The 13,896-nt window shown below is 46.6% G+C and overlaps 1 protein-coding gene across 2 annotated transcripts in view; it reads left to right on the top strand.

The window, feature by feature from the left end:
- The window catches only part of Aldh7A1 (aldehyde dehydrogenase 7 family member A1), a 65,278-nt gene extending 52,193 nt beyond the window's left edge, over positions 1 to 13,085 (top strand). For both annotated transcript variants that reach the window (XM_050169445.3, XM_055065710.2), the window contains exon 8: positions 12,726 to 13,085. In XM_050169445.3, the coding sequence (XP_050025402.1) occupies positions 12,726 to 12,845 (120 nt within the window). In that variant the 3' untranslated portion in view covers positions 12,846 to 13,085. The remainder of the gene's footprint in view (positions 1 to 12,725) is intronic.
- Positions 13,086 to 13,896: the final 811 nt, after the last annotated feature.

The following is a 13,896-nucleotide window of genomic DNA, read 5'->3' as shown; positions in this document are numbered from 1 at the left end:
CCACCTTGAAGGCGGAATTGTCGAAGTTGGCGTCGCAAGCGGCTGTTGGGCGGTTCGGCGAACCCACTAAGGCGATCCATGAGAGCTCGACAGTAGGAGTCGGCCCGCTGAAGCGAGACGAAATCAGAGCGTGATGAAAGCGTAACTTGGTCCAGGGATGTTATCGAGAGTTGGTGAGAGGCAGGCGTAGCATCGGAACGACGTGGTTGGGAAGACGACGGCGCGTTACCTGGAGAGAGTGAGAGTGGGCAGCGAGACAATGCGTCTGCATCATGATGGTGTTTTCCAGACTTGTACGTTATAGTGAAGTCATATTCCTGCAAGCGGAGTATCCAGCGTCCTAAGCGTCCTGACATGTTTTTCATTGATGACAGCCAACACAGAGCATGATGGTCGGTGACGATGGTGAAGTGGCGGCCGTAAAGGTATGGGCGAAATTTCTGAATCGACCAAACGATAGCCAGGCACTCTTGCTCTGTAATGGTGTAGTTCCGCTCAGCTGGAGAAAGTGTTCGGCTGGCATATGCTATGACTTGCTCTTTAGATGCTGTATTACGTTGCAGAAGTACTGCGCCAATACCTTGTGCGCTTGCGTCAGTATGGAGTATGGTGGGGGCACGATTATCGAAGTGGCGAAGCACTGGTCCGGAAGTAAGATGCCGCTTAAGAGCTTGAAAAGCCGACTCGCAGTCGCTAGTCCACGTGAAAGAGGCACCGGTAACCAGTAGCTTGTGTAGAGGAGCTGCTATTGCTGCGAAGTTGCGTATAAACCTACGAAAATATGACGCCAAGCCGAGGAAACTACGTAGATCTTTCTGTTGCTGGGGGCGAGGAAACTGAAGAACGGCACTAATCTTGTCGGGGTCAGGCTGGATGCCATCTTTTGAGACGACGTGACCCAATACTTTTATTGTTTTGGTTGCAAATTTGCATTTTTTTGTATTGATCTGGAGACCAGCATTCGCAAGGCACTTGAGAACTTCGTCTAATCGTTGAAGATGTTGGCTGAAGTCAGACGAAAAGATGACAATATCGTCCAGATAACAGAGGCATGTCTTCCATTTTAGACCACGAAGTACGTTGTCTATCATGCGCTCAAATGTGGCAGGAGCATTGCAAAGGCCAAAAGGCATCACGTTAAATTCATAAAGGCCATCCGGTGTAGCGAATGCGGTCTTTTCTTTGTCAGTCTCGTTCATCGGAATTTGCCAATATCCTGATCGAAGATCAATGCTGGAGAAATACTCCGCCCCTTGTAGTGTGTCCAAAGCGTCGTCAATTCGAGGTATTGGATATACGTCCTTGCGTGTGATCTTATTGAGCGCTCGATAATCCACGCAAAAGCGAACTGAGCCATCTTTCTTCTTTACCAGGACCACGGGAGACGCCCATGGGCTAGATGAAGGTCGTATTATCTTCCGCGCAAGCATGTCAGCGACCTGTTGTTCAATGACCTTTCGTTCGGACGGCGATACACGATAGGGGCGTCGTCGTATTATAGCGGAACCTTCGGTTTCGATACGGTGTGTAGCCGCAGGAGTTTGGCTCAACACAGAGGAACAGCTATCGAAACAGGCTTTGTGTTTTGCCAAGACCACCATTAAGGCTTCGGACTGCGCGGCTGTTAGGTCAGAACCAAGAACGGCTGGAGGAGGGAAAGAATCATCCAAACCTGAGGTTGGTGCTGGCGATGAAGAAGGGCAAAGCGTGACTAGAGAGATTGGTTGAGTGTCGGCGAGGGTTGCCACAGTCATCCCTTTGGGCAGCATCACAGGATCTGGGGTCGTGTTGCAAGCAGACAGAAGGGCGCGGCCGCGTGAAAACCGGACGAGACAGGTGGCAATGAGAATTCCGCGAGAAGTACAGCGGGAAGAAGGGGCGACTAGGGCGTCTCCGTCGGCGATCTGACTGGACGTTACGGCTACAACGTCTTCGTGACCAGGACGCAGGACGTAGTCTGAAGCGAGGACCAAGTTCACGCATGAAAGTGAAGAGTCCGCAACAGGTTCAAGCTCTGTATCTGTGATGTGGACAACTTCTTCTCTACATGAAATGACGGCTGAAGCAGAATGTAGGAAGTCCCAACCAAGTATAAGTTCATGGATACACGTTGGAAGGATGATAAACTCGATGTGGTGGCGTATGCCGTCGATGAGAACACGAGCAGTACACTGTCCGTCAGGGTGAATGAATGCATTATTAGCGCCACGCAAAATAGGTCCAAGATAAGGCGTTTTTACTTTACGGAGCCGGGAACACAGATCACTCCGAAGAACAGAAACGGCGGCACCGGTATCGATGAGAGCTGATGCGGGAACACCTTCGACAGTCACAGAAAGCATGTTGGCCGGGCGAACAGGAGGAATTTTTGAAGACCGATAAGAAGCAGTTTCCCCTCCAAAAACTGCAACAGTTAGTTTTCCGAGTGCTGGTCGACAAAATGGGAAGTGGGACGAAGTGGTGATGTAGAGCGCCGGTAAGGGGATGGAGAACGACGTCTGGCCGAACGGGAACTATGAGGCAGATTGGGAGCAGCTGGTGGAGACGGAGAACGCTGTTGAGGGAATGAGTGCGGTCCGGGATAGTAGTCGTCTGATCGGCGAGTGCGGTCTCTTTCGTGCTCAGCATAGCCTCGCCTTTCATCCTGCTGGCGCCGGCGGCAGAAGCGAGATATATGGCCGCGTATGCCACAGTAAAAACAAACCGGACGAGGTGGACGCCACTGAGGGTACGATGGCGCAGCAAGTGCTCTGGTGCCCATCGAAGCCAAATGGTCATAGGAAACGCCAGTAGGCACGGAAGTCACGGTAGGGGTGGGTAGCGAAACAACATCCGCGTAGGTAGGGGTGGAGCGCGCTACCGGAGCAAGATGCGTCGTGGGTGTAGTCATCGCTGTCAACTCCTGCTTTACGACCTCGCGCAAGTCGAAGGTGGGGGTTGGTGCGCAGGCAGCAGGGGGACGCTTTAGGTCTTGTAGTTGAAGCTCCTCGCGGATGATGGTGCGGATAAGAGCACGTAGATCTGGAGAATGAGCAACCTGAGGATCGCTGCTGTCATGTGGAAGACGAATAGACTGCAGCTCGTCGAGGCGTTGACACGTTGAAGTGATGTCTTGGACAGAAGCCGGATTTTGTACGATTAAGGCGTTGAACGCGACAGGCCCAATGCCTTTTAAGATGTGGCGAACGCGTTCGGCTTCCGTCATGCTAGGATTCGCACGGCGGCACAGAGCCAAGACATCCTCTATGTATGAGGTGTAAGACTCTTGGGGAAGTTGGCGGCGCGTTCCCAGCTTCTGTTTGGCGACTTCTGCACGGCCAGACGAGGAAGCGAAGATTTGCCGCAGCTTCGAGGTAAACGTGGTCCAATCCGTGATGTCGGTTTCGTGGTTGAAATACCACGTCTTTGCAACACCGGTCAAGTAGAAGGCGACGTGCCTCAATTTCTGGGTGTCGTTCCACTTGTTACAAGAACTCACGCGGTCGTAGTGGTCGATCCAATCGTCTACGTCATCACCGCGGAGTCCCGCAAAGACAGGGGGATCGCGCTGAGGGCTCGTCACAGTCCAAGAGGGCGCCGCAGGTGGGGTCGTCTGTGTGGTAGGGTTTGAGGCGCCGGAAGGGCCGGGGTCGGAAGTGTCCATTGTTGTAGGGGTAGTTGGGTGCAGGCGGCGACCGGAACGGAGCTCCAGGGAGGACGGGAACGCGAGAGGACGTCGGGATCTTGACGTACCTCCACCACTTTATAATACCGAGACCGATCAAGTTGTCCAGCGCTGTTTATTCCACCAAAGGCAACGCCCCCAGCTCACGCGCGAAGAAGTCGAAGAACAGTGAAGATGATGATGGCTATGTACAAATGAAAACGACGAAGTACGTTAATAGTGCTTACAATATCAACAACGGCACGACGATCGCGTATATTGAGGAAATTGTGGAAACTAGCAATGCGTTTGTCCTCTTGGATTCTGCCACATCTACCCTGGCAACCATAGTTCCTGAACCAGACTTCGACATAAATCCAAGTCTCCCCACGATTAAGCAGCAATAGCTCTGAAGTCTGCTCCGACGATAGAAAGACTGCTTTTCGACTCAAGGATTCGATCAACACCAGTCGCAAAGCATCACACAATAACCGAAGAGTGCGCTCAACCACTCTGCCAGAGCCCTTACCGAGTTTTGATGTGAGAATGTGAACCTATAAGACAACACGTTGACGAAATGCATTATACTAATCCACAAAAAGTGCGATGTTAAAGAACTGAAAAATTATAGGCCCATTAGCTTACTCCCAGTATTATATAAAATACTTGCCAAAATATTCTCCAATAGAATAAAGGCAACACTGGACTTTAGTCAACCAAGGGTACAGGCTGGCTTCAGGAAGGGATACTCTGCATTGAATCACATCCATGTCAATAATCAGGTTATCGAGAAATCCACAAAGTACAGTAAGCCTTTCTATATGGCTTTCATAGATTATGAAAAAGCACTTGATTCAGTAGAGATACCAGCAGTCAGAGGCATTGCGTTATCAGGGAGTACAGACCGCTTACGTAAATACCCTGGAAAATATCTAGAAAATATCTACAGAGATTCCACAGCCACCTTAATTCTACACAAGAAAAGTAGGAAGATACCTATAAAGAAAAGGGTCAGACAAGGAGACACAATCTCTGCATTGCTATTCACTGCATGCTTGGAAGAAGTATTTAAGCTATTAAACTTGCAAGGTTTTGGAGTAAGGATCGACGGTGAATACTTCAGCAACCTTCGGTTTGCCGATGACATTGTTCTGTTCAGCAACACTGCAGATGAGTTACAACAAATGATTGAGGACCTTAACAGGGAGAGTGTAAGAGTGGGGTTTTAAATTAATATGCAGAAGAGAAAGATGATGAATAACCGGGCAAGGGAACAAGAGTTCGGGATTGCAAGTCAGCCTGTAGAGTTTGTGAAGGAGTATGTTTACCTAGGTCAACTAATCACAGGAAACCCACACCATGAGAAGGAAATTCACAGAAGCATAAAAATGGGTTGGATTGCATACAGCAGACATTGTGAGCTCCTGACTGGCATCTTACTGTTATCATTGAAAATTAAGCTATATAATCAGGGCATTTTACCAGTGCTGACATATGTGGCAGAGACTTTGAGGCTGACAAAGGAGCTTGAGAACAAGTTAAGGACTGCGCAAAGAGCGATGGAACGAAGAACGCCAGGCGTAACTTCAGGAGACAGAGGGAGCAGTTTGGAGAATATAGACAATATTCTAAATGACATTAAGAGAAAAAAATGGTGCTGGGCAGGTCATGTAATGCGCAGATTAGATAACCGTTGGACCATTAGGGTGACAGAATGGGTACCAAGGGAAGGGAAGCACAGTAGAGGACAGCAGAAGACTAGGTGGTGCGACAAAATTGGGAAATTTGCAGATGCTAGTTGGAATCAGTTGGCGCAGGACAGGTGTAATTGGAGATCACAGGGAGAGGCCTTCATCCTGCAGTGGACATAAAAAAAGCCTGATGATGATCATCATCATACTTTCACAATGCATTTTAATGCTCCTATTACACGTCATTAGTCATTGCCATAATCTTGTTACACATAGATTTTACACAATTAACAGCAACTATTTTAGGCCCCTTTACAGCCACGTCACATCAACTTCACAGTACTCATCAGGCCACCACTGCGAACTCATTAAGAGGAAGCTTTAGCTCGGGTGCTCCTATCTAAATACATGTAAAAGGAGAATTCTTTTTCCTCGGTGACCACAGCACCAAATTTGACGAGGTAAAGCTTAAAATCTAGTGACTGATGGTTTCTAATTTTTTATTTAGATCGGCAGTTTTTATTACAAATTGTCAAAAATCGGAAATTATCAGAAAATGAAACTATCAAGTTTACAACTTTCTAACTTGGCAATAAAGAACGGTATCACAATTATGTGAATTGCATCAGATAATACATCTAAAGCGGACAAAATTGATATGTTACACATGAATGTAAAAAAAAGAAATCGGTAATATGGACACAACGTAACAAATTCACGTAAGATATAAATTCACATATCGAATTTGTCTGCTTTGAATTACCTAATGGATGCCATTTAAAGAACTGTGATATGTTTTTAATGCAAAGCTATTGATTTACAAACTTCGTGCATCTAATTCTTTAAAACTTTTGAATTTTTCAAAAATTTTTTCACGAAATTTAGGCCTTAACTTGCTATTCCGCTTCCAACAATCACTAGAATTTGGCTTTCTCTCTAAAATGCAACAAAATTCATTAAGATCAGTCCAGGGGGTTTCTCAGAAAAGCGTTCTGGCATTTTACATGTATTTCAATAGGCCTCGTCGGAGTTTTGCCCAAGCTAAAGCTTCCTCTTAACACTGGCATGGCGCTCTTTGGCCATACCTGGCCCTTGCTTCACTAAACATCACACATTCATTCACCCTGTTCGTGGCACGCGGGAAACGCTCAGGCCGGTCGTCAGTAACAGCGACAGGCGATGATGGCCTTACGTCAAGCCGCCTTTTCCATATAACCGACCGCACCGCAGGACTGCATTTGTTGGTAGACACTGGTGCAGAGGTCAGCATAATTCCTGCATCCAAAGCTGACCGGTGTCTCCGCGCAAAGTCAACCCCCCCCTGCAAGCTATGAACTCTTCTGTCGTCACAGCTTACGGACAGAAGTCTCTTAGCCTCAATCTCGGTCTTAAGAGAAGGTTGCCATGGCTATTTTGGATAGCAGATGTCCGCTATGCTATCTGAGGGGCTGATTTCTTGAGCCATTTTCATCTGCTTGTGGACATGAGCCGCTGTCACCTAGTGGATAACATTACGATACTGTCAGTCAACGGTTTTCTGTCGTACGCTGCTGCTCCCAACCCTATTTCCATCAAATTGCCGGCCTTACCATATGCAACTCTACTCAACGAGTTTCCGGAGATTACTACACAGTCTCCGTTAGATAAAACCCCTAAACACACTGTAACCCATTGTATTGTTACCACAGACCCCCCGTTCACTGCCGCCCCTCCTGACTCAGTCCTGATAAACTTCGAGTTGCCCGCAATGAATTCAAGCATATGTTGCAACTAAAAATCGTTCGTCCATCGGTAATCAGCACTACATATGGTTCCTAAGAAGAAAAATGACTGGCGCCCCTGTGGTGACTATTGCACACTAAATGCGATCACTGTTCCCTACTAACACCCGCTACCCAATATTCAGGATTGCACTGCCTTTTTAACCAGATCGACATTGAGCCAGCCGACATTCCAAAGATGGCTATAACTACCCCATGTGGCCTTTTTGAGTATTGACGCGTGCCTTTCAATTTGCGCAACGCAGCTCAAGCCTTTCACCGTTTTAGAGACGAAGTCACCAGAGGCTTACCGTTTTCTTTTGCCTACATAGATGAACTTCTCGTCGCCAGCAGCGATGCTGAAACTCTCAAAGCACATCTACATCAATTTTTCACTCTACTTCGTGATTACGATCTCATCAAAAGTTGACAAATGTCAGTTTGGAGTTCCGGAGATGGATTTTCTCAGACATCACATCACCAATCATGGCATCACTCCACTGCCAGACAAGGTTCTGGCCATCAGCGACTATCCGCCACCAAAGTCCACATGTAGCTTGCGACGTTTTCTCGGACTCATAAAATTTTATTGCCGTTTCATCCCTGCATGCTCCAAGTTGGTGCAGCCTCTTGAAGCACTTCTTTCTATTTCAAAATCCGAGTCTTCCTTGGGACAGGGTCGTTGATCAAGCTTTCACTGTCGTTAACACCGCACTTGCACATGCCGCCCTCCTGCATCACACTTCACAGACCACTCCCACTAGCCTTATGGTGAATGATCCAAAAGGACTTCTTCTTGGGCAAGTTGGTGCTTAGATTTCCTAGGTATACTTTGTGGCGCAAAATACATTTCTTGAAAAGGGACAGAAGAAAGGGAGACAGTGAAGCGCCAAAACTACCAACTGTTTAATGACAGCCTGAACAAACGTATAGAAGAAAGTACAACTTCCGCTCGTGCACAGGGAGCCAAGATGGGACAGAACAACATGGTCATGATAACATACTTTGGATGAAGCACATTTCTGCGGAATATAATACGATAGATGTATCGCTGACACAATCAGACGCTTTCTTTTTGATATAAAATGCTTCCAACAACTCCCTTGCAGTTTGGTCCCTACTTTTGCCAAGAATCAATACTTGTTCAAAGCATGGCCTACAACGACAGGCTTTACAGTGCGCAGGAAGATGCACGTTGTCACACTTGCCGATGCTATTAGCGTGCTCCCTCAGTCTGTCATTAATACAACGTCCCGTTTGTCCGACGTATGACTTGCCGCAATCTAGGGGTATCTCGTAGACCACCCCTTCAACGCAGTCCCTGAAATGTTTGGCGTGCTGCTTCTGGCAGCCCTGCGGCCCCTCGCGTGTTTTCTGGGGGCACAATTGAGCTAACTTGTTGGGAGCCGAAAAGACAACCGGAATGCCATATCTGGTAGCTACTTTCTTGAGGTTATGGCTCACACGGTGCACATAAGGTACTACTTCTGGTTTTACTCGCTCCCTTTCCTTCGAGTGCGTTTTCCCACTCGCAGCGGTAGTTTTCAGCTTCTGTAGGAGGGACTCGACCACGGCATTTAGGACAGACTGAGGGTAGCCTGCTTTTTGAAGTCTCTCAAGTTGATGGAAAAAACTCGCCTGCATTACATGCACACATGACTTGCGCAGAGCCGATTCCAGGCAAAGTAAGGCGATTCCATGCTTCACAGTCTTAGAGTGCGCTGAGTCATTGTAGCAATTCTTTTTTACCCCGAGGGAGGTACGCACAGCAAACGTGATCACTCTTATGTGTTACGTTATGAGCGCCATCGGTTATGAAGCGTGGAATCGCCTTACTTTGCCTGGAATCGGCTCTGTGCAACTCATGTGTGCATGTAATGCAGGCGAGTTTTTTACATCAACTTGAAAGACTTCAAAAAGCAGGCTACCCTCAGTCTGTCCTAAATGCCGTGGTCGAGTCCCTCCTACAGAAGCTGAAAACTACCACTGCGAGTGGGAAAACGCACTCGAAGAAAAGGGGGCGAGTAAAGCCAGAAGTAGTACCTTATGTGCACCGTGTGAGCCATAACCTCAAGAAAGTAGCTACCAAATATGGCATTCCGGTTGTCTTTTCGGCTCCCAACAAGTTAGCTCAATTGTGCCCCCGGATCACACGCGAGGGGCCGCGAGGGCTGCCAGAAGCAGCACGCCAAACATTTCAGAGACTGCGTTGAAGGGGTGGTCTACGAGATACCCCTAGATTGCGGCAAGTCATACGTCGGACAAACGGGACGTTGTATTAATGACAGACTGAGGGAGCACGCTAATAGCATCGGCAAGTGTGACAACGCGCATCTTCCTGCGCACTGCAAAGCCTGTCGTTGTAGGCCATGCTTTGAACAAGTATTGATTCTTGGCAAAAGTAGGGACCAAACTGCAAGGGAGTTGTTGGAAGCGTTTTATATTAAAAAGAAAGGGTCTGATTGTGTCAGCGATACATCTATCGTATTATATTCCGCAGAAATGTGCTTCTTCCAAAGTATGTTATCATGACCATGTTGTTCTGTCCCATCTTGGCTCCCTGCGCATGAGCGGAAGTTGTACTTTCTTCTATACATTTGTTCAGGCTGTCATTAAACAGTTGGTAGTTTTGGCGCTTCACTGTCTCCCTTTCTTCTGTCCCTTTTCAAGAAATGTATTTTGCGCCACAAAGCATACCTAGGAAATTATGCTGAATGTATGTTCAGAAGCCGTGGGAGCAGCTCTTCAGTGGATTAATGCTGCGTGGGCCCCCATCTCCTTCTTTTCCCACAAGTTACGCGACACTGAATGCCGGTACAGTACTTTCAGATGGGAGCTCCTCGCAGCCTACCTTGCAGCGAATCATTTAAGGTAGTTTCTGGAAGGGTGACAATTTATAATTCTTATTGGCCACAAATCGCTTGTTACGGCTTTATGTTCCCACAATGCCACGCATACTCCTAGAGAGCTTCAGAATCTTGCTTTTATATACCCTTTTCATGCTTACATAGTTCCCAGAAGACTTCCAGTTCAACACTCCGGGGAAACGTAAGTTACAATAGCCTAAAAAGTTATAGGACCTTACATCTGGCACCAGTTTTGTTGCAGAGTAGGAGTGCTTGACAAGTGAATTGCAGTGTTCAATGCAACAAAAAATGCGTATACATGAGCTCGACATATGGTGCACGTTTTTTATATTTGAAAACATCAAGAATATGTGCCTACATTATACTATGCGACAAAATACTTTTTTTTTTCTTGGCTAACTGGACTTTGAAAATGGCTGACCGGAAGTTCTGTGGGGTCATGAACGCACTGATGCCAGACCGTGGATGAAAAAGGTCTATTGCTGAATTCACGAAAGACATACGCTACGTCAAAGACAGCCTTAACAGGGCAGCGGACACTCTGTCATATTACCATCAACGCCACGAGAAGTTCTGTCCACCTTTCCTTGTCTTCACTCACGGCAGCTCAAACATCCAATGATGAACTTCCACAACTCCGATCTTCTACATCCCTCCGCTCGGAGCAAGTAAACTTTCCCGATCATGACGTCACATTCTGGTGCGGTGTTTCACCGAACTGTACCCGCATTTTATGTTCCTACTCTTCTTCGCCGTGCTATGTTTGATACACTGCACTCAATCTGCCTTCCAGGCGTACGTGCCACGCAACACCTTATCACCGAAGGTTATGTTTGGCCATGCATACAAGCTGATATATCCGCAATTGGGTCCGGACTTGTACACCATGTCAACTTATCAAAGTGCAATGACACATCAAGCTTCCATTGGGCAAATTCCCTCTTCCATATGCACATTTCGACACCATTCATTTGGACATTGTTGGCCCTTTGCCATCATGCCGTTGTTATAGTATACATATTTTCTTACATGTAGTATTTATAGGTACACAAAGAATCTCGAAAACAAGTTAAGGACCATGCGAAGAGTAATGGAACGAAGAATGTTAGGCATAATGTTGAGACAGGAAGAGAGCGGTGTGGATCAAAGAGCAAACAGGGATAGCCAATATTCTAATTGACATTAAGAGAAAGAAATGGAGCTGGGCAGGTGATGTAATGCATAGGTTGGATAACTGGTGGACCATTAGGGTTACAGAATGGGTGCCAAGAGAAGGGATGCGCAGCCGAGGATGCCAGAAGACTAGGTGGGGTGATGAAATTAAGAAATTCGCAGGCACTAGCTTGGATCAGTTGGCTCAGGACAGGGGTAACGGGAGATTGCAGGGAGAGTTCTTCGTCCTGCAGTGGACTTAAAATAGGCTGCTGCTGCTGCTGCTGATGATGATGATGATGATGATGATGATGATGATGATGATGATGATTGGTAGGTACACACGGTGACCGGGAGCAGCTCCAACGCCTGGCATTACGGCGGAGACAGTTGCTCGTACATTTCTGTCTACCTGAGCTGTTTTGGTGTGCGATGAACGTTCGCCACTGATAGGGGCAGATAATTTTAATCAGCACTTTTCACGTCTGTAATATCCCTTCTGGGTTGTGTGCGCGTTCGCACAACTGCTTACCATCCTGCATCCAACGGCATCGTCAAGAGGCTACATCGACCACTGCCCTGTGGAAAACAATACATAGGGCAAGCTGGAAGCTGCCTTAATGATTGAACAAGAGAGCATGCATATCACATTTAGGGACCCCTGGCAGCAATCTAGCCTTGCACTGCAAACATTGCAAAATGAACAAGAAGGAAAAAGATAGCCAAGCATGCAAGTGCAACCCCAAATTTCATGATGTACAAGTCCTGAAAAGGAACGATGATAGGCTAACACGGGACATTCTTGAGGCATTTCAGATAAGTCAAACAGGAATGCAATGTGTGCAAAGTGTGCAATGTGTGGCCTCTGACAGTGTGCAAAGCACACTGTCAGAGGCCTTGACAAGAAAAGAAGTCACCTTTTTGAGAGAAGCCTCAGGTAGATAAGGGATAAGAGGCGGTGACGAAATAAAAAGCGCAGGAATTTAATAAAGAAATCAGCTGAAAGGGCAGTTGCGTCCACATCTATTCATTCTTTCTGTGTCCATGTTCCTTAAGTTCTGCTGCTACAATCCTCGAATGTAGGATAATGTTGATAGTGCTATTGATATTTTGTGTGCTTCTGTGTGTAACTAATTGGAGGTAATGCTGTTAAAGATTGTGGCCACTTTTGTTCTGGTGAGGGAAAACTTCAGCAGGCAACAGCAGCTTTGTCCCGAAAGTGAGCCATTCACAACAGAACTTGAAATGAGTCTTTGCTTACATTACTGTTTGGCTTGCTTCATCCAATATTACAAATGCTGACAATATGAAGTTGTCAAGACTTTTCTGTGCAGCCAAGGACATTTTTATGCACTTGCATAGTCTAAATGATTGTCGAGTGGCTCGTGGCGACAAAGTGACCCTTTTTTGAGCTCTATGTAGCACAACTGGCAGCTGTGTTAGGTGGTTTAGGCCCCTTTAAGATTTAGGTCCCTTTAAGATTTAGGTCTTGCTACAGAACTCTAGCACAAAGTGGCATGCTGCAAAAGATGCAGCTGACCTACAAGTGGTTATAGCCTCAGCATGCAGGCATTTTGGGAGGTGGGACTGACCATGGTCCCATGCCATGCAGCACACAGGTGGTGGCCGGGAGTCGGGCAGTGATTCATGGAAGCAGTACATGCGTCGCTCCACCTGCACCATCAACTACAGCAAGGAGCTGCCCCTGGCTCAGGGCATCACGTTCCAGTGAGGCAAGGGGGACAAGGCTGCATCTACATTCCATGGGAATATTGAGAGCACTTCTATTATTACGGGAACACTGCCTTTTCAGTAATTCCCTTTTAGGATATGCATATTTTTGTATGTTCAATGCCATTTTTGCCATGACTGTTGCCCTCTACAGCTGTCTTATCATAAAAGCCTTGATATCTACTCAAGATTGTTGCTCATATTCCACGAGTCAATAAACTTTGCATTACATGTGAAACAATGTGCATTGCTTCAACAGTGCATTCTATATTTTTCTAGTGCTGCACTCAGTGCATTAACGCTATTTGTGCCATATGTTGCTGTTGTGCTGTTTTGGTTGCATTTATGAGAACTCTTCGGTGGACACAACAAAATTATGGATTGCTTTGCGTCTAATATTCGAAGGTATAACATGAGAGACTGAAAAAGCCGTAAAGTATGGACGCAGCCTGAAATCAGTGAGAAAGATGCTTGGCATAGGACAAACCAAGATGTATGCACTGAAAGATAAGCAGGATAATATTGTTACGGTGAAGGGAAAGTTGACATGAACTAGAGGAACTCGAGGATGGCAGAAGACTAGGTGGAGCGATGAAATTAGGAAATTTGCAGGCGTTAGTTGCAATTGGTTGGCACAGGACAGGGGTAATTGGAGATCACAGGGAGAGGCCTTCGTCCTGCGGTGGACATAAAACAGGCTGATGATGACGATTATAAAAGCATTACAAGCATGTTCTTGATAAGGCATTCCCGAAAAGTCAAATTCAAGAGCCGAGAAGCATTTTATAATATTGTAGAAAAAAGTCGCATTATCTGCTTAGGCCGTTTTTATCAAGGAGAGCATTGCATCACCTAGCTCCTCAGGCAGCCTGTAAGATTTCCAGAAGCAGTGTGTGCACTTCAGTACGTTATGCAAGGAGCATGAATACACTTTGAATACTTTCTTTCCTGAGTAATCTTTTCACTGGCATCCTATTTCTGTGTTGTCCAGTTTCACAGCAGTTCTTTGAATACAGATCCTGCTTGGAAGGCTTCAAAGGCTATGCGTTTTT

The sequence above is a fragment of the Dermacentor andersoni genome, chromosome 3 (genome assembly GCF_023375885.2).
Source record: "Dermacentor andersoni chromosome 3, qqDerAnde1_hic_scaffold, whole genome shotgun sequence".
Classification (NCBI taxonomy): Eukaryota; Metazoa; Arthropoda; class Arachnida; order Ixodida; family Ixodidae; genus Dermacentor; species Dermacentor andersoni.
Note: the sequence above shows the minus strand (reverse complement) of the source record. Positions and strands in the feature narration are given on the sequence as shown.